The sequence below is a fragment of the Pelobates fuscus genome, chromosome 6 (genome assembly GCF_036172605.1).
Source record: "Pelobates fuscus isolate aPelFus1 chromosome 6, aPelFus1.pri, whole genome shotgun sequence".
In the NCBI taxonomy this organism is placed as follows: Eukaryota; Metazoa; Chordata; class Amphibia; order Anura; family Pelobatidae; genus Pelobates; species Pelobates fuscus.
In genome coordinates this window covers 218,356,497-218,377,265 of record NC_086322.1, presented here as the reverse complement: position 1 = coordinate 218,377,265, position 20,769 = coordinate 218,356,497, and the positions used below count along the sequence as shown (strand labels likewise).

Sequence of the window (20,769 nt, the reverse complement as noted above, 5' to 3'; positions counted from 1 at the left end):
TCCTGAAGAAACCTGTGTCCATCTCTCTGTGCTTGGCTTCCGTCAGTTTCTCCGGTATCAACACCGTCATACTAAACCTCTATGGCTATGTCACATGCATCCCTTTTCATCCTTCCACACTCACCCTATCACTTTAAACCCTCAAATCCTGTCATGCTTTCTTCCCCTCGCCCTGTCACACTCCCTCCTCCAAACGTGCCACACTCACCCTTGAGCCTGTCACACTCACCATGTCACATTAACACCTCTAATCCTGTCAGACTCTGTCACATTAACCCCCCTTAATCCTGTCACATTCACCTCTCCTTGCCCTGTCACATTCCCTCTTCCAACCATGCAACATTCACCACAACCCTGTCACATTAACCATGTCACATTAACCCTGTAATCCTGTCACACTTTCACATTCTCGTCCTGTCACACTCGCTCCTCCAACCATGTCACACTAACCCCCCCTAACCCGGTCACACACATTCTTCCTTATTCTGTCCCAATCATCCCCCAAACCTGTTGAATTCACCCCCTGCCCTGTCACACTCACCATGCCACAGTTATCCCCTGAAGACATTCATACTACGCACACAGTCATAAAACATACCTTCGCTATAAACACAATGCACAAAGGCGCAAGGTATCCCCCATACACACATACACCGCAAGCAGCTAACCCACACACATACGGTCCCAGAAACAAGCATACACATACTCACTGTCAAACACACACTCTCAGACACATACACAGATAGACAATGCCAGACACACTCAGAAATATACACAGTGACTGTTTTTGTCAATGTGTTTGACTCTGTTCATCAGTTGTTTGTTTGTTTGTTTTTTGTGTGTGCGCGCGTGTGTATTAGTTTGTATATGCGTTTGTGTAGTAGTGTGTATATGTGTGCATGTATTGGTGTGTGTGCATCAATGTGAGGGTGGTATGGTACAAGCAATGCAAAGGTAAATTGGCAACATATATAACATACATATACAAAACATACATAAAGAACATATAGAATAATATAAATGTAAAATCATTATAGAATGTGTAGGGGAAATGTCCGTAACAATACCCGCAATTGTGTATAAATTATTAGCGTAATCGCAAATTACATTTGTTTATTGCAAATTAATTTAGTTTGCAATTTATGCCATAGCTACAGTCAGAGAGCTTGCGACTGGGATCCTCTAAACAATGAATACAGGGACTAGCTGTTTGTATCCCGCGCTGCAAGCCCACCCTGTGCAGCCCCTATTTATTATTTTACGATGGTTGTTATTGAGGTTCTCCTAAGGCCTCACAAAGTCTAGGGCCGCCACTGATTTGAGAGCAACACTTGTTTTTGTTTATTTCCAGTACAATCTCGGCTATTTTTCCATATCATTCGCAGTGGAAGTCTGCACTCTTCACAATTCCTAAACAGGTACAGAAATATTGCGCCCTCTGGCGGTGATGGCGGGTAATGACAGAGCGCTGAGTATAGTGTTTGCCCAGCAGAGGTCTCTGTGTGTCTGGCAATGTGCTCTCTGCAGGCTGGCTCTCTGTCCGCTCTCCTCTCTGTGTGTGAGTCTGGCTTCCTGCTTCTAACGCGCACTCACAGCCCCATGTGTTCAGGCTGTTAGAGAGAGTTTCAGTTCGAGAAGCTCGCAGTGTGCAGCGCTCTCCCAGCACTTCTTACTGCTTAGTACATGTTCCCTGCCCGGGGTGGCTGGCTGTAGTGTGAGTATGGAAGGAGAGAGCACCACCGCGCTCATCAATGGCTTTGTATTTGGCGCCCTCGCCTTCCACCATCTCAACTCCCCAGCAGACACTGTGAGTACATAGGGAGAGAAGGGGGAGCTGCTCCACCTTGTTCTGATATATACTTAAAGCTCTCACTGCTCTACTCACTGTACCACTTACTACTGAACCCCTACCACTGTACCACTGACCACTGTATCGCTCACTGCTCTACCCACTGTACCACTGAACCCACTCTACCAGTCACTGCTATACCAACTACCTCTCACTACTGTACATCTCACTACTGTACCCACTGTACCTCTCACTGCTCTACCCATTGTAACACTGACTGCTGAATCCCCTCTACCAGTCACTGCTGAGCCCACTTTATCCCCTCTACCAGTCACTGCTGTACCCACTTTACCCCCTCTACCAGTCACTGCTGTACCCACTTTACCCCCTCTACCAGTCACTGCTGTACCCACTGTACCTCTCACTGCTGTACCTATTGTAACACTGACTACTGAATCCCTCTACTAGTCACTGCTCTGCCCACTTTACCCCCTCCACCAGTCATTTCTGTACTTCTCACTGCTGTACCCACTCTATATCTATCATTCACTACTGTACCCACTGTATCCCTCACTGTTGTACCTCCTCTCATAGGCGTATGATGGTGGGGGACAAATCCCCCCATAGAAAATATGGTGTAGCTTTTATATTTATATGATTCACTGTTTAATAAAAACAAAAGGTATGTTAAAACAGTTGAAAATGTCATTCTACTAATAGACTCCCTTATGATATGTAAGTGTCTGTAGAAAACTGGATAGTTTAATGCACCTCCCTAAGTAGGGCTAGGGTATTTTATAAAAGGCTGCTCCCCATGTATTCTTTGATTCCTATGCCGGTACCCCCTCTTTCTCTCCCTGCTTTACCTTTCTGAACACTAGCAGGGAAGTTGTAATGGGATAAAGTGGAAAAAATTGCAATGAGAGAAAAAGGTTATAAAAATGTCATACATTTTCACTAATTAATGACAACAATGAGTATTTAACCCCTTAAGGACACATGACATGTGTGACATGCCATGATTCCCTTTTATTCCAGAAGTTTGGTCCTTAAGGGGTTAAATTTAGTGTGTGTTACTATGTCTGTTTGCACCGTTAAAAGAAAATCACATGCAATAAATAAGTGTTTTTATCTATAATCAGTTGGGATATCTATATCGGATTGGCATGGATTATCTTTTGCATATACGGCTATTATTTTTAAGGTGTCAGGAACTCAAACCGTTAATTATACTTTTTATAATTATTCCAATTTTGTGACTAGTTTTTTTTTGGTTACAAAGGAAGGATTTCTTCTCGGAGAGGTGAAAGGAGAAGCAAAGAATAGCATCACGGACTCCCAAATGGATGATGTTGAAGTTGTTTATACAATAGGTATTTATTATTTTCATGACACTTTTGGGCAAACATTACATGTAGATGAAAAAGTGAAATTTCAGGTCACCTGTCTGCATATTTTGTCTAACTATTTAGCGAGAGGGGCATTCAAAGCACTATATACTCATTGTAGCACACCTATGCGTGCTGTAAATGAACTCTCTTATTACATGTAGCCGAAGAGGTGGCTGGACTGTGGAGAAACTGGTACCATAACCCAGGACTTGACAAATTTGTTTGGAATCTAGGAGCCAGCTAAAAAAAGTTAGGAGCCAGTTTTTTTTAAGGTACACTATATTCACCAGAACCACTACAGATTAATGTACCGTAGTTGTTCTGGTGCCTATAGGCTGTACCTGTAGCTTTTTCAATGTAAACGCTGCCTTTTCAGAGAAAAGGCAGCGTTTACATTGATGCCTACTAAGACCTCTAGTGACAGTCACTCAGATGGACACTAGAGAGTCCTGTGTCAGTGCTCTTCATGGAGGTGCTGAATGTTACCCATAGAGAACATGCGTAATATCCTCCCAATGCTTTCCTGTAGAAAAGCATTGGCTTAGCTGAGATCATTAAGCTCTCAGCTATGGAGGCGGGACAAGCAACGGCGAAACCTGCACGGCGTGGGGGAAAAGGCGAGTAAAAACATCAATCATGTGATTGGAGGGGGGGAAGGTACCTAAACAGACACACACTGTCACATACACAAGCACACACTGACAGACAGACAGACAAATACACACACACACACTTTCTCTAACACTCACACATTTATATTTTTAATTCTAATCCACCCAGCCTCCCTACCTTTGGCAGAGCTGAGTGGACTTTCGCTGGGGTCCAGTGGGGCTGCTATTCCTGTGTGCTAGGGAGCAGTGATCTTCCTGCAGCTCCTCTCTGTTCCCTTGCACTGTCTGCAGTGATGACAGGGCCAGAATGACGTCATATTCCGGCTCCTGGCATCATTACACAGCGCGATGGAGCAGAGAGGAGCTGCAGGAAGATCACTGCTCCCTCGCGTGCTGCCCCAGCCTGCTGCCTCTATGCTCCCCAGGGCTTCATGCTCCCCAGGGCTTCATGCTCCCCAGGGCTTCATGCTCCCCAGGGCTTCATGCTCCCCAGGGCTTCATGCTCCCCAGGGCTTCATGCTCCCCAGGGCTTCATGCTCCCTGAGCCAACCGCCTCCACACAGCCCAGGGCGGCTGGCTATAAAGTTTCCTAAGCCGGCTGCCTGCATACAGCCCAGGGCGGCCGGCTACAACGCTCCCTGAGCTGGCCTCCTCCATACCTAGCCGACCACTTTAGGTAAAAGGCTGACAAATCCCAGGCAAAATTTCTAGTCGCCATGGCGACCTGGCACCTGGGATTTGTCGAGCCCTTTCATAACCACTACAGCCCACTGCCCTTAAAAAAAGTATACTATATTATTAGTAATACTAACGCTTTAGTGTCTCATACTTGTATTGAAAGGGCCCAACCAACTTGAAAATTGAAGAAGAAAAAATAATTTATTTTTTTGGGCGTCAAAACTCACTCACTGTTGCCATCCAGTACTCCTTCCACAATATCATCTAGCAGGTGTCGCTTCAATGCCTTCTCATCAAATCCAATGCTTCTGATAAGGAATCATTGAGACGAGAAGCACGTGTCCATTCAAATGCTTCTTATAGGGAACCATTCTTACCTATGATCAGGCTTTGATGACGTTGGACATCCTCATACAGTGCGTCAAATTTGGTTATGAATGTGGAGGTGGCTGTCAGAAAGACAACCATCAGAAGTATGTTTAGCCCTGCATTCAAAACATTGCTGTATCCACTAAATTGTAGTGTTTTAGATTGCAGGGGCTCTGCACGTGGACCACTTTACTGGTGAATTGGCCTGGGTGCTTTAGTGTCCCAGTTTGCAAATTGCATTTCAAGTCTCTACAACTCCGAATTTAGTGAAATAACTTGGTTTTGTGTGAATTGTTCCAAATTTTGGACTAAATAGCCGAATTGGAAAAAATATTTTACATCTGGTTTTTGTTTTGCTTTTTTGGCCTACAATTTTCTTTTAAATTTCTGACTGTTCATGCATTAATCATTAATCATTAACCATTAATGAACTGTGCACAATTTAGATAAAACCAGACAAGATGGAATTATATAACATGTCCTCTAAGATGAGAATCTTTATTCATGTGTGAAAAATAGTTTACACTGAACTACAGAATTACCAGAAATGCTATGCAATTTTTTTTGGAAACTCTTGGTGGAGGTGCTATAGGTTTTTACTCAATTGTTGCAGATATGTGTTTATGTACTGTTGTCATTGTTTGCTTTATTTTGTATAAGCATTTTCCCAATACTGCTTGGAGTAGTATGTTGTATTTTGCTCTGCTTAAAGGAACACTATAGTGTTAGGAAAACAAACCCATATTCCTAATGCTATAATATTCTTTTCTTCATTTAGATTCAACCTTTCCCCTTAAATCTAAATAAAAATTAGAAAATGAATGCTATACTTACCTTTTATTCTTGCACTGTGATCAAGTCCCTGTAGCTGATTAATCGGCTTCCTGTGATATGATGAGATTTAGAATCTTCTAAATATCCTATCCAATGTTCCACATAGTCATAGTGGTTACCTGTGAGAACCGAGCAGTAGACATTCACTAGAGGTGTATTTAATTCGGTAATTTAAGCATTGATGTATCTACTATATGGCAATTCTTTATGTTGCGGGCTTTAAATTAAAGGACCACCTCACCCAGGTCCAGATCTCTTCATTGAGATGAAGTGGTCTGGGTGACGTTAGTGGTCCTTTAAGTTTTATTGAAGTGTATTACTAGGTTTAAACGCTCTTTATTGTCAAGCATTAAATATATTTTTCAATAATTGTTCACAGATATACAGAAGCATGTGCCATGTTACCAACCATTAAGGTTTGTACTCTGATTACCCATTTTGTAATACATTTAAAAAATGTTTAAAAAAAAAAAAAAAAAAAAAAAAAAAGTATAAGAGAAAATGAAGATATACTTGAAACAGTAAACCTTAACCATATAGAATCTTAGAAAATTACTTAAATTATTTTAATAGAAGCAGAAATGTGTAGTCATGCCTAGGTTATTTTTACAATGTTGAGAAATGTAACGTGTCTGTTCTGGTCTCATCTTCAACTTTACGCTGAATGAACATTTTGAGACTTTAAAGACAATTCTCTAAACTGTTGAAGATGGGTCCGCGTATTGCACTTTTTAGGCCAAATTGCCAAACTATTCAAACTATTTTTTTCAGCTTAATTTAATGTAAAATTTGCCAATTTCCAGCGAATAACTGCGTTTACCTTGCTAGAGATATCATATTTAGGGTTTTGTCCTATATTTAATTTTGGACTATTATATACAGTGTTAGAGAGGCATATTGCACCATTGATATAGTAAGATCCAGTTTTTCTGCTCAATGCGGAATTTCAAATCTTGATTCTTACTATTAAAATAGCCAGTGTACTGCATGGTATGTCGATACTTTACAAAAGGACAGTATTTGTATATTGTTAGAATAATTTACAGGTTTTACACAGTGATATTCCATAATTATTTAAAACAATGGTCCTATTTTTTAGATTAAGTTAGATATACATTTGATGTAGATGATTTACCTTAATAGTACAAATTATCTGTTTAGTTTTTACAGTGCAAGTGGGGAACTCAACAAGTCAGCATTAAAGAAATTTCTTCCAGACCATAAAAAAGTAAGAGTAATTTTTTATCTGTTCATTAAAAAAACAGTGAATGGAAATTACAATGAAACATAGGGACACTCCAGGCACCCAGACCACTTCTGCCCATTGGAGTGGTCTGGGTGCCAACTCCCACTACCCTCAATCCTGCAAGTGTAAATATTGCAGTTTTTAAACTGCAATAATTACCTTGCAGGGTTAACTCCTCCTCTAGTGCCTGTCTACTAGACAGCCACTAGAGGGCACTTCCTGATTCATAGCTCAGATTTTCTGTGCTATAGTGTTGCTGGACGTCCTCACGCTGTGTGAGCTCTAGCGTTGCTAAAATCCCCATAGGAAAGCATTTTCAATGCTTTCCTATGGGGAGGCCTAATGCGTGTGCGTGGCATTGCTGCGCATGTGCATTAGGTCTCCCTCGCCGGTGGGCGTGATCTGTTTCCCCCACCGGCTGACTTGGGGACGGGGAGGAGCGTGGGCGGACCAAGAAGCAGCGGCGAGGGACATCGTCGCTGCCTCTGGTAAGTCACTGAAGGGGTTTTCACCCCTTTAGCAACACGAGGTTGGAGGGAGAGGGGACCTGCAGTGCCAGGAAAACGGATTGTTTTCCTGGCACTCGAGAGTCCCTTTAATGCTGTTTGAGTGCTTCCTTCCAGCAACCAGTATTGCTTGCTTTCATTCATAAATATGTTTATCATTGTTGGGCTCTTAGAATTTTACAGGGTCTGTAACCCTTAAGCTGCCATGAACTTATGCCGTAACACATCCTGCTTTCCTTCATCTTTGTGTACAATTAATGCAGACCAGTCATTATGAAGTTCAAGAAAAATAATAGCTTTTTGATGCGGGTACAGCGTATGTTTGAAACAAACACTGTTTTCATAGGGGTGTATCCATTAGAAAGCAAAATCAACCAACCATAGACGTTCAGTGCAAAAAGTATAATTTCTCATATAACATTACGTATTCAGGAAATCTACTGCACATGTCTAGCATGTCTTCTCTTAACTATGCAAAGGTTATCTTCTCGGTGTCAGCTTCCGCTGTGAAATAAAAGGGAGTATAAATTGCAGCCAAGAGAGAGAATTCTTGCTTTGAACCCCTGCAGACGTGGAAAGACCTAACTAGGGCAAAAAGGCTTTTTAACCCTTTATTTACCTGTATCTATGACAAGTCCCCTTTTCTCTGGTACTGCAGGTGAGAGTTAGGCAAGGTATCTCCAGATGTACTAATTATACCTGTGGGCCTTTTATTAATTCTTCACCTCGATTTCCTCGCCATTTCTCACCAAAAGAGCCATCAAGGGAAGCTTGCCCAGATATCTGTTGCTACAGAATAATATGTTATTAAATCCACGTCTCAGTATGAAATACATCCATAGGTTACTGTATATATTTATTTATAGCTCTGTATGTCTACGGGAATATTCACTAAGCATTGGATAGGTAAAATAATTCATTCTCCATCAATCATTATTTAAATAAATGTTTAATATCCAACAATAATCTCTGTCCTATTGGACTTTAATGAAGGTTACCTATTATTGCAAGAATCCTGTTGTCTGCCACAATTTGTAACAAAAATAGTGATCATCTTTGCCAGTTTGGCCATTGGCTACAGAATACACATTTTGTATTAAACATACATTTATTTATATAATTTTTTTTATACATTTATGTTTTATATTTCTACTTTTTTACTGTAACATCTTATTAACTTGCTTTTCCGAACCATAATAATTATAATTTGTAAATAGTGACTAACAAGTAACGGCACATATTGTCAGGTCTGTGTAATATCTTGCATCATCGTTTTTGCAGGACGTGATTGGATGGTACAGATTTCGGCACAACACACATCAGATCATGACATATAGGGAGAGGCTTATCCATAAGAACCTGCAAGAATATCTGTCAAACTCGGGGCTTGTGTTTTTATTATTCACATCAAGTTCAACAACAGAGACAAAGTCTACTCATCGTATGGAGTATGCTTTACATAAACCACAAGAGAGGTAAATCATGCTGTGGCTCCATATTACATCATAACTGTGCTAGAATGATGCTAGGTAAGAGTGAGTAAAGGTATCTATTTAATTAATTTGATCTATACAAATCCTTTCCCCACATGGACTATTTCTTTCTTATTTACCGTTCGCCTCTATTAAAGGGACACTAAAGTCAACAAAACCATTTTGGCTTAATTAAGCTGTTTTGGTGTATAGAGCATGCCTCTGCAGTCTCACTGCTTAATTCTCTGCCATTTAGGAGTTAAATCACTTTATTTATGCAGCCCTAGTCACACCTCCCTGCATGTGACTTGCACAGACTTTCTAAACACTTCTTTAAAATTAACGTAGATATCCTAGGTTTCTTTATTGCACAGTCTGTTTAATCTAGAATGTATCTCCTGCTCTGTTAATAGCCTTGTAGACCCTGTAGGAGCCTCATGTGTGTGAATAAAGATCAATTTACAGAGCAGGAAATAAAAACTTCTAAAGTATGCTAACATCTGATTGGACATAAAAACTTTTATGCCAGTCACAGCCAGAGGTGGTGTGGCTAGTGCTGCATAAACAGAAACAAAAGTGATTTAACTCCCAAATGTCAGATAATTAAATGGTGAGACTTCAGAGGCATGATTTATACACCAAAAATTATTAATTAAGGTTTTTTTTTTTATCCATTTAACATGGTTCATACTCTGTTCTTCCAGAGATGTAAAAAAAAACAAAAACTATCACTGTTGTGTGCATGGGAACTTATGGCCTCTTCGTCTCCCATCCACCTGCTCAACTGTTGATCTGTGTTATCAGTTCGCAGCCAGATCTGCAGCTGAATGAGCAGACAGAAATTTAAACGTATGTGCAAGAAAAAATGTCTGATTATATATGTATTGTTATATGTTTTGCTATTCATTAATCTCTTTAGTTCTAGTACCATTACCGCAATATGCATATAATCTTAGATGAGAGGTCTATTTGTGTGATAGAGTGTAAGTATAGTACTGCTATATTTGCTAGGAAAGAAGTGTATGTATACTTGATGAATTTCTGCAGTTCTGTATAATTTTTAATTTGTCTGATATGTCACTCAGTCTCTTTCACAGAGTGCCGCTGGTAGTTTCCAACCTCGGTATGTCAGAACAGCAGGGATACAAATCTTTGTCTGGAGCGTGTGTTTCTGTTGGTTTTAACCAGGCGGTTAACAAGCACAGGTAGGCATGAGATACTATACCAATATTTTAATACCAAGTATATATTTTTTATTATTATTATTTTAAAAGTGGACAAAGATCCCCATATTAACCCAGAGGGTCTTGACAATGTGGCCTCTTTTTAACGTTCCTTACCTCATGGTGAGATTTTGGCTTAATATACCAAGGTGGTGCTGGACTGTGATGCTGCAAACATACATTTGTGGCATGCAGTGAGGTGTCCGAGAATTTAATTTGTGATTGGATTGAAATAAAGATGAATTCATAGGCAGTTATACAGTGGTAGCAATGTTTCTCCTACAATGCCCACCCACTTGTTTCCCATCTCATGGGTAGTGGGATTTGGCATAAAACTGTGGGATCAGCAGACTCCTTTACCTAAGAGACCATTTAAACATGTCTACCCTGTACTTTCACCTGTATATGGTGGCAGAGTAAGTTAACTGTTTTCAGTTGTCCAGCAGATACCCTATCTAACTAGACTGGTACTGCTCAATGGCCTCCTCTATGCCATCACTCATGTATGTTAAGGGAGGTTTTATATTTTATAAGTAATGCATATTGTGAGGTTCCAGGAGGGTGTGCTCTTCCAGCTTATGACATTGCACTTCAGCTGTTCAATTTTACTGTTATAGAAATTGGATGAATGGGTAGCACCTTCACAATTTATGTTATGGAACTAGGAACCCCCATGGTATTCTAGGTGGATAGAAGGTAGAATACCGTCGGCTAGTAAAGGTCTGCTTAGCACTGAAGCCATGTGAATCAAATTATTTTTGTCTATTTCAATATAAATCAGTCAATTCTTTTTTTTTTTTTTTTAGTTTATTTATGTATCAGAACAATTTTATTCATATCCATGATTTTTATGATACTATGAGATATTTATGAAATGCTTTATAGACTGTTCCTCCTTCCATGTTTAGAAAGTGTAAATCCTAGCCTGTTTAACCCCTTAAGGACACGTGACATGTCATGATTCCCTTTTATTTCAGAAGTTTTGTCCTTAAGGGGTTAAAGGGCATTTAGACATTATCAAATTGGTAATACCTTAAACCAGCAATCATACATGGTTATTCTCTAAAGTGAATTCCAAATTCAAGGGAAATCACTAATTGTAAGAAATATGATATATTAATCTTGGGAATAACATTTTTTGCCTTGAAAAAGGCCAAGATATTAATGGAACTTTAGTTATTTTGAAAATCACTTGGTTTACAGACGTTTTTCCATTATTTTGTTTAAATGCAAATGTTTTCATTTTTACCTGTCCCTTTAATAAAACTATTTCTGATTTCAATACTGTGACCTAATTTTAGCATTAATGGTATTAAGGTTGGCATTTATTGAATAAAGCGGACATGCTTCACTTTTCTTACAATGCATTAGTGTATTCTTTATATCAGTCTAACAAGGTGGAGTTTCTTGTATCCAACATATACTTAATCAGCTCAATGTTATTTTTACAGATTGGAATTCTTTAATGAAGATGACACCTTAAAAGAAGTAAATAAAATAAATGATATGTACGTGAGTCTTCAGGAAGCATTAAAGGTAATCCTTTATTGTGTTTATTTGAACTCTTTGCTTCAGTCTAACTCCTTATTCCATATTTACTTTTTAAGTTCCAAATATATTCTCCCATCACTGACTGAAATAGATGGTATTTCTCACGACTACTAGGTAGTGTGATCTTCACCTTGAAGCATCAATATATTCTGACCTATGACCTAACCTGCTGCCTAGGCTAAATGGAAAATAATCTAACTGCATTTTTATTGCAAAATGATCATTAAATATACATAGCTTGTAAAGGCCTGGAAATATAAAAAACAGGGTTTAAGTCCTGACTACAGCCACACATTGAAAGTAATTTGCCACTACAAGACATAGTCTGCTCACCATGGTTTAATTTATACTTGCCAGGGCTACATTTTTACTAGTCAGTGGCTATTGCAGAGTGGAAATTTTGAGGGCTCGCATACACTATTGGTAATTTATCGCCATTTAACTTTAGATATATCTAGATTAGACGAACGCTAGTAGAATTACCTTTTTACTTCACTTTTTATATCTGGGTGGTTAAAATTAAATTCTGTCCTAATTTCATTGAGCATCTGTTGACCCCAAGCTCCAAGTTTTGCACTTCTCTAGACATAAAACACTTCAAGTAACTAAGAAACAAATAAAAAAAACAACAACCTTATTCTTTAAGGAACACTTAAAGCAACATAGCGACTACAGCCTGCTGTAGTAGTTGTAATGCAGTAGTTATGATGCTAGGAGTGCCACGACGCCCTCCCACAGTAAGTAGTATAGCCGTTAAAGAACGGTTCGACAACCTACCTGGAGTCAACCAGTTACATGCTGCAGCCTGAAGCTCCATGCAGTTCTACTGAGCCAGGTCCTTCCATGCAAGGAAGTCCTATTGTCTGCAAAGCCAACCATTCTAAGCAAATTAGCGCTTGTGGGCCTAATTCAGTGTCCGTGCAGAGGCCAGCAGACCACAAGTATGTTTTTGGAAACGGTGAGCTGTATTGGTTGTAATGCTAGGATTATTCCTATTAGGGATGTGCATGGGCAAAATATTCGGTTCGGTTCGGGACTTCCGAAATTCTGGACTTAAGCACTTAGGGAATTCGAGACTTCGGCAATTACATAACCCTACCTCTAACCCTACCCCATAACTCTAGCCCTAGCCCTACCTCTACCCCTAACCCTAACACTACTCCTAAACCTACCTCTACCCCTTACCATAACCATACCCCCTTACCCTACTCCTAACCTTAACCCTACTAGGGGTTGGGTTAGAGGAAGGTTGTGGTAAGGGGTAGGGTTGGATTCCTGTCATCATTCCTTTAATTTTACATCCCTCTCCGTTTTGGCACTTTTCAGAAATCCGAAGCTCTTCGGCACTTCCGAAATTCGGCACTTCGGCAATTCGGTTCGGATTGGCACTTCCGAAATTCGTCTGAATTTAAATTCTGACTGAATCGAATTGCACGTGTCTAATTGCTATAAAAATTTCATGCAGCTACAGTTCATCCCTCTTCAAACGGGAAATGCAACAAAGCTAAAGGGTAAATATGGGAATACATTCTGTATAAGCCCAGAGTATTTATTTTCTTAGTGGAAGACCGATCCAATGTGGATTTTTGTAACTTGCCCTCTTTTTAACAACAGCCATCAGTTATGATAGCTGATGTTCTAAGCATCAGTTTGCACAATGCATAATAGATTAATCTGTCAATTCAATGGGCAGTATAACATAAAGCTGTTATTTACTGGAAAGCGGCGGGGTCATAAATCTCTGTGATAATTGGCGTACCCCAGTTATTTCTTCCTGTACCCTACTTCTACACGTCAGTGATGTCACCTATGTGTGGGTGTGTTAGTGTTATATTAAAGGGATATGCATCATTTTGAAACACTTATTCATAAAAAAGCGTTAGTTTTGAATGAGTGAGTTGCCTGACTCTGGAAGCTGAAATAAGCAGGTAAATTATTTTTTTCCCTTCTTCATATTTTTTTTTTTATTATTCTTTATTTTTGTTCTGACGAACAAGCAGTGATACAAGAATGCAGACATAAGTGTGGAAGTAACAGTACAATGTTGTATCGTGTATTACAGAATGCAAAATTGGATGATTAGTACAGGCATTATACACATATTGTGCACTCGGTGTGCATTGTTGTCAGAGGTTTTTCTTTTAGATTGGCAAGCAAAATGCAACTGTATACAATGGCAGTATTGTTGAGGAGTAGGCTTTGTAGGTAGAGTGTCGAGAGCATTCAAGTTGGCTCTGATGAGTTTGTTATGCTGTGGTGTTCCAGGCTTATGTAAATTTTTTATTTAATCTTTATTTTATTAAAGGCATACAAGATGGGGTACAGAAGAGAAATTGGGGGAAATGTACGAGTGATTTACAGTATAGGGTTGATACATCAATCGACAAGATTAAGTTACATTTCCAGAATTGCGATGCCTCATTTTTAAATTTTTGTTGTTAAACTTTAGTTTGAAAATACAAGCTAGGGATCATAAGATCCGTTTGGCACCCTGCTAAATTATTATAGTCAGACATTTGGTAACACATGGGTAGACAGTAAGCTGCTCACAAGTTAAAGAAACACTTTGCTCCATGAGATGCATATATTTGATTATCACCATTTTCTACAGGTGGTCTCATCAAGCTAGGTAAACCGCCCTAGGTCACAATTGTAAGAGTTGGCTGGAGACACACTTGAGTATCACATACTTTAATCATATGGCCTCTCAGTGTAAACAGGAACTATAGGCAAACGACCCTAGGCTCCAAAATTTCTAAGCAGTTATGGCTATGGTTAAAAAGGCTAAATAATTAAGTCTCAAGCCTAACCTGGTGTGCTCTATGACTGGGTAGCAACAACATCAAATAAGTTACACATTTGGTAGCTAAATCCCTTCGAGCATATAGGTTGAGAGGTGCCAGCTGATATTAACATGTGATTACCAAACAGCATCAAGTTAAACAAATCAAGTTCAGCAGGATTATTGGCTCAGGCGGCCCAGTACCTTTTGCTAACATAAAGGGAAAGCAAGCTTATAGAGCTGCCGCTGTGTATTGCCGCTAGCAAGACTAAGTATATGGTTAAGTTAAGTTACATGGGAGGTGGCCTTTGTAGCACTAGGCGAATATATAGTTACATGAATGTGAGGGTGTCCCAAGTCCTGCGTGGTGTCTAGGCTGGGAGCCTAGATGTGGGTTGCAGGGGCGCTTCACCCGATGCCACTAGTGTGTTTTGGGAGGTTGACTGTTTCTTGGCCCATCGTGGTGACTGTATCGTTGTGTCTGTCCGGGCCCGCCATGGGTTTTGGCGCGGCCCGTGCAGGTAGCTTCAGCCGCCTCCCATTCCTGTCTGTGATGGTGTGCTGTCTCCTCAGCATCGTCTGTGGGTGCGTTGGACGTTGAGTAGAGTTCGCCTGGTGGGTTTTGTGGTTTGCCACTGCTGTTGGCAGTTGCTGTTGCTTCGGCCCGTAGACTCCACGTGTCTGCTGGCTGTGGCTCACCTTGTGTGTCGCTGGAGCTCGCGGTGGTGCCGGCTCTGTGCGGGTGAGTGTCAGCTGCTTTGCAGGTACGTTTGTGTCTGCCAGTTGCTCCCTGGACGCCAGCTTCGTCCAGAACCTGGCGAACAGCTCGTCCAGTTTAGCTTCAAGCTCCGCATTCCTTGCGGGCCAGGTGCACGTGGCAGCAGCCATGTTGTCTCGCTTCATGTTGTTCCGCTGTTCGCCATGCGTCTCAGCTGGCGCTGTCGTGGGTAGGTTGCTTCTTTGCGTTGGACCGGGATAACCCCCGCTGGTCCTTGGGCCGTGCCTCCAGTGTCTGGGCGAGGAGAGCGGCTGCCTCTCCCCGTTCCCATTCCCCGCAGGCCGCGGCTTTCCATTCTGGGCGTCTGATCCGTCGAGCACTCAATAAGGGTTTCAGGTTTGCTGCCGGGTCACCTCTGTTGTTGGTGGCTTATCCCGGATTCTTTAGGCTTCAACTTAGTGAGTTTTTAAACAAGAAATTGGCAAGTACAGCGGGAGCTCGGCTTGCTGGCTTGGTCCCCCCCCCCTTTCATATTTACCTTCTTCTTTCTAATGTTTTTCACTTCTACTCCAGGGGGTGCAATGATGTAACCAACCAATGTATTATCCTTAAGAATACAGGAAAAGTGCATTGGGCATTCCTGACAGATGTACTTGTGCAGTTGGAAGATTTCTTCACATTGCAACATCTGACAGGAGGAGAAGAGAAGGGCATTAACAGTGAATGGAAATATAGCACCAGGGGACTACAGACACTATAACCACTTTAACAAGAGGAAGCAGTTACAGTTCCTACAGTGAGCCTTTAAGCCCTATGTGACAGCGGACGTATCAGGTACGTCCGACAAAAAAACTGTCCTTAACGACCTTCGACGTACCTGATACATCCTTGCCAAATTTGAGCACTGGAAGCAATCATGATTGCTTCCAGCCACTTGAACGGTTTTGCAGCGATGCCTCGATGTCGAGGCATCCTGCAATACCTCTCCTGACTGCTGGGCTGCCGGGTGATCGCTCCACTTGGCTCCCGGCAGTGTAGTAGAGCATCGGAAGCCATCGGGGCAGGCTTCCGATGCTCTGCTTGTGCTGAGTGCCTTGAGGCGTCAAAGCATTCAATGAAAATAAAATAGTAATAAATAAAAGTACATTAAAAAAGTAAAGATGTATTAAACTCCCCCACCCTGCGGTAGTGCTAGTCATTAAGCCCGATCGCTGCCGTTCCCCCGCCGGCAATCGGTGTTCCTCTCTGTTTGGGGGGGACTGTCTGACAGCCCATACAGTCCGCCATTGGCAAATTAGGCCTCCGCGGGCCATGTGATCGCTCTGAAAGAGCAGTCACATGGCCGCAATAATGGTCTATACTATAGTGATGTCTGCAGGGGGACTACCTGAACTACCAGCCCCCCTGCTGGTGAAAAAAGTAAAATTATATATATATTTGTGTGTGTGTGTGTGTGTATATATGTGTGTGTATTTTCATCATATTTTGAAAACAAAAAATATAGTAAATTATATGATATGAAAATAATGGTATCTTTAAAAAGACCATTTAATTGTGGGAAAAACGGTATATAATATATGTAGGTACAGTAAATGAGTTTGAGGATAATTACAGCTAAACACAAACACCGCAGAAATAACCGGTAAGAAAATTGAAAAATGGTCTGGTCACTAAGGGGTCAAAAATATACCTTCACTAGCTACATATGTTATCATGCACACAGCAGAAATTCGATACCTTCCAACCATCCCACATTTTCAGGACAGCTGCTATTTGGACTTCTGCTCCAAGCGACACCAGAGACATGTCCTTAATAAACTCAGCATTTGCATATCATAAGATGCACTTTCACACCTCCAGTCCTGCCTCTCAATGTTGGGAGGTTTGAAACTGTACCACAGGCATCATTTCTAAAATTGCAGCATGTGGGGCATGGACAGCACTGCTCTAAGGCTGTATGGATTTTGTGAGTCGGATAAAGACATTTCCACAGTGTCTATTTGTTTTTATCCTGTTTCTCTTTGTATTTACTAAAGACAACATGCAGTAAAGTGCTGGAAAGTGAGAGATCGGTGGAACAACTTCTGCAGGAAGTGAATGACCTAAAAAAGCAAATCGCTGAAAGAAAAAAGCGCTCTACGATGTCTGGTAATTTTAAGATAAGGATTACCAAATACATGTGTTTTTTTTTTCCCTCCACTAATATGATGAATGCTCTTAAAGTCATATGTTATTATTGTGACAGAATTTCACTATGGGGTTCATTCACTAAACAAGGAATTATAGTGAACTGAAAATGTAAGTTAGGCCAAATAGCTGATTTTGAATCTTTCACATCTAAACTATTTAGTTTGATTTTAACGGTTTGGTTTTCAGTGCACCGCAATTCACTGTTTACTAAATAAACCGCCGAGATAAAAAAATGCAATTTAACTCAAATATATTTCAGATATTTATTGTACATGATAAGTTGATTTGAGCTACCCTAGTTGTAGTTTTTTTTGTTTGTTTTTTAAATCACTTGAACAGTTTGCATTGAAGATATATTTTTACTGAATGTGACTGGGGCATAATATACTTCAAAACAAATAATTTGAAGGTGTGTCCACACACGTAAATTATTTCAGCTTGTTGAAGTACCTTAGGGGTGATAAGGAGGAATTGACACATTAATAAAAGTTTTTGGGAACACCCCTGGTTGTTAAGCTGACATTTAGGAAAGCTTCTTTCCTCACTCCTCTTTAATAATAGTTCAAGCAAAATTGAACCTGGGAGCTAAAGAAATTGCAGAGTACCTGCCTGCAATAACTGTTTAACCACTGGCATGCACACTCGGTAGCATCGGCTCTTGTATGCCAGGTTTAGAGGATTAGTGCACCAGCAAACTAAGCCTGAAGATGCTGTGCTTCTTTGACATTTTCAAGGCTTCTGAGAATTCTGTGATTGTAAATTGTAAAGCACTGACTGAGGTATGCTGGACAGAGGAGGTCTGGAAGTAGCTGCACTGTTGCAGGTTTAAAGCATTTCTAACTATTTAACATTGAATGAGATTCTCCTATCACATGCAGCTTAGCTTCTGTATTAGCCCGAGCACCGATGGACTAAATATCCCCGTAAAACCATGCATGTTTGTAAGATATACACTGTGCTCCTCTTAAGACTAGAAAGACCTTGGTTGGCACAGAAATCGCAGGCACTTCTTGTCCCCCAGGAAAACAAGCACAGTTTAGTGGAGTGTTTATCTTGAGTGTTATGTATAGAATATTTCTAAAGCCAAAAAAAAAAAGTTGCTTGCACACTATCCCAAATTACTATGCAATTTAAATAACTGGAGGTTTTTAGTACCACCCAATGGCCATTAAAGTGTAAGCACGCTTGTCTCATAAAAACCTCTTTGGTGAGTCCTACACTAAGACTTAACCTTGCTGCTTTCGGCTAAACAGCAACATGTCTAATGAGAACGAAAGGGGTATTCTTATGATTCCCTGCACATTTATTAACCTTTAAATTGGTACACAAGGAGTGGGTGGAAGCACTGTAACATGGCTGTGTAATACAAATACAAACATACAAAATTAAGCTCTGTGCTCAAACTCCTGAGTATGGATTTGAATGTATGGCTTAAAGGAACACTATACGGTCAAGAATACGAGCATGTATTCCTGACCTTATTATGTTAAACACTATGTAGGTGGCCGGCCTCTCCTTGTCTCCCTTTAAATAGTGTAAAATCAGATTTTTTTTTATTTGATTTTTTTAGATCAGTGCTGATCTGGCTCCACCACCGCCTGGTCTCATTTGCTGAGATCATCAGAATTGATGATTAACTCTGATGATCTCAGCCAAGGAGGCGAGGCAGGGGTGAAGGGTGAAGGGTGAAGCCAAATGCCATGATGGCCAATCAGCATCTCCTCATAGAGATGCATTGAATCAAAGTTTTCATTCAGACTGTCTGAGTGACAGCCACTAGAGGTGTCCCTAGGCAACAATGTAAACACTGCCTTTTCATTGAAAAGGCAGTGTTTACATGACCATAACCTGCAGGGATTGACTATACTTACCAGAACAACTACATTAAGCTGTAGTTGTTCTGGTGACTATAGTGTCCCTTTAATTTTTCGTGATGTTTCTGTAATTAGTATTAATTGGAAGAGGTGATAGAACTCCAGCCTGGAAGTCCTTCAAAGTGTCCAGTTTGTTTTGGACAATACTGTTAAGATTTGTGCATTTCAAGATCTGTTAACCAAGTTTACTTCTGAAAGTTCCACCAATATTAAATAAAGATCATTTACATTTTTATACAATTACCTATATTTTGTTGATAGAATTTTATACATTTTATTTAAAAGAAAAATAAATTTTGATTGTTGGCTCTTGGAATGTTTCCTGTGCTTCAAAACGGCAGTATAATGGATTAATTTGTGTTCACTGTATTTTTATAGCAAAAAGCAATATATTACATTAATGTGTTTCTGAATGTTTCTTTCAGGGGATGAGAAAATTGCAGACAACCCTCAGGAAAATGTTATTTTGTGCCAAGCCCTACGCAATTTTTTTCCTAACTCTGCCCTTTTACAAAGTTGTCGACTTTCATTGAATGGAAGGCAAATCCCACATAGCTGCAGCATCAACCATGACCTCTGTGAGGTGAATAAACTTACTTTAATGATCAAAGAAAGTGACTTCTCAGAAACCCGATCAAGAAAGTCTGCCAAACGAAAGTTACTGTCTAATCACGACGTAGCAAGGGCACTGAAGTCGTCCAGGCTACACCTGCTGCGGAAGACACGTAGTGGCAGAGTAGTGGGTGAGAGCAGTGACAATAACAGAATGTTGCTCAACAGCGGCACAGAAACAGAGGATGATAATTCTGAGAATTTAACCACAGAATACTCTGCACCACACTCACCCACATTTTAAGTTTATATATAGTCTTTTGTTTGATAAATTGATGAAGATTGTGGTGGTCTGTCAAAAACTGATGTATTAAAGGTTTTAGGTGCGTTTTGGCACATGTTATGAACCTTTCATTACAAGGGCTGTTTTGTACGATGAGAACAGGAGCGTTTTTTCTTTTAACATTTTTGTTATGTCTTTATTCATTGTTAATTTCCCTCTTATTCAGTGCACAAACATATATTGCACAATGTTTTTGTTTTTTTAAAGGACACTTAAAGGGTTATTCACTAAAATGTGAATTGGTGGGAATTCTGAGTGAATGTAAAATGTTAGTCCAAAATAGTTTGGGGGGAAATACCTCATATCTAGGATTACCGTATACCAAAGCGACTACTTTCTTGTTTACAAAAGAGATAAATAGTAGCTATGTTTTATTATGGTCTTCAAATACATTTACAAAAAAAAAAAAAAAAACACGAAGTATTTATCTATGGAACACATTTAAAGGTGCACTGTAGGCCAGGGGTCAGCAACTATGGCATGCAAGTGTCTTTGCACAGCAAACTAGGTACCCAGACCCAAACAGGCTTGGAAGTTCCTCAGTTCTCACTTGTAACTGACCTAACAGGGGTCCCAGTGGAACCTCAGCTACTCGCTAGTGCCAACCAGAATGTTTGCCACTAGTTGTAAATGCAGCAGT

General features: G+C 40.3%; 1 protein-coding gene across 3 annotated transcripts; it reads left to right on the top strand.

Annotated features, from left to right (window-relative positions):
- The first annotated feature begins 1,484 nt into the window (after positions 1 to 1,484).
- ABRAXAS1 (abraxas 1, BRCA1 A complex subunit) lies at positions 1,485 to 20,314 on the top strand. Of its 3 annotated transcripts, none has more exons than XM_063425346.1 (9): positions 1,485 to 1,807; positions 3,072 to 3,162; positions 6,052 to 6,088; positions 6,834 to 6,900; positions 8,706 to 8,899; positions 9,994 to 10,101; positions 11,571 to 11,655; positions 17,207 to 17,318; positions 19,660 to 20,314. In XM_063425346.1, the coding sequence occupies exons 1-9, from the start codon at positions 1,721 to 1,723 to the stop codon at positions 20,088 to 20,090; spliced, it is 1,212 nt and encodes a 403-aa protein (XP_063281416.1). In that variant the 5' UTR covers positions 1,485 to 1,720; the 3' UTR covers positions 20,091 to 20,314. The 3 variants fall into 3 exon arrangements, with proteins under 3 accessions (XP_063281416.1, XP_063281415.1, XP_063281417.1); XM_063425345.1 differs by having other exon boundaries at positions 9,982 to 10,101; positions 19,660 to 20,313; XM_063425347.1 differs by having other exon boundaries at positions 1,747 to 1,807; positions 3,076 to 3,162; positions 9,982 to 10,101; positions 19,660 to 20,313.
- Positions 20,315 to 20,769: the final 455 nt, after the last annotated feature.

Bases quoted from the DNA above. Each gene is read 5' to 3' on its own strand.
- ABRAXAS1 (XM_063425345.1), top strand. From the start codon at position 1,721: ATGGAAGGAGAGAGCACCACCGCGCTCATCAATGGCTTTGTATTTGGC. The intron at 6,901-8,705 runs GTAAGAGTAATT...TCGTTTTTGCAG, and splicing joins TTCTTCCAGACCATAAAAAA to GACGTGATTGGATGGTACAG. The intron at 11,656-17,206 runs GTAATCCTTTAT...TATTTACTAAAG, and splicing joins GTCTTCAGGAAGCATTAAAG to ACAACATGCAGTAAAGTGCT.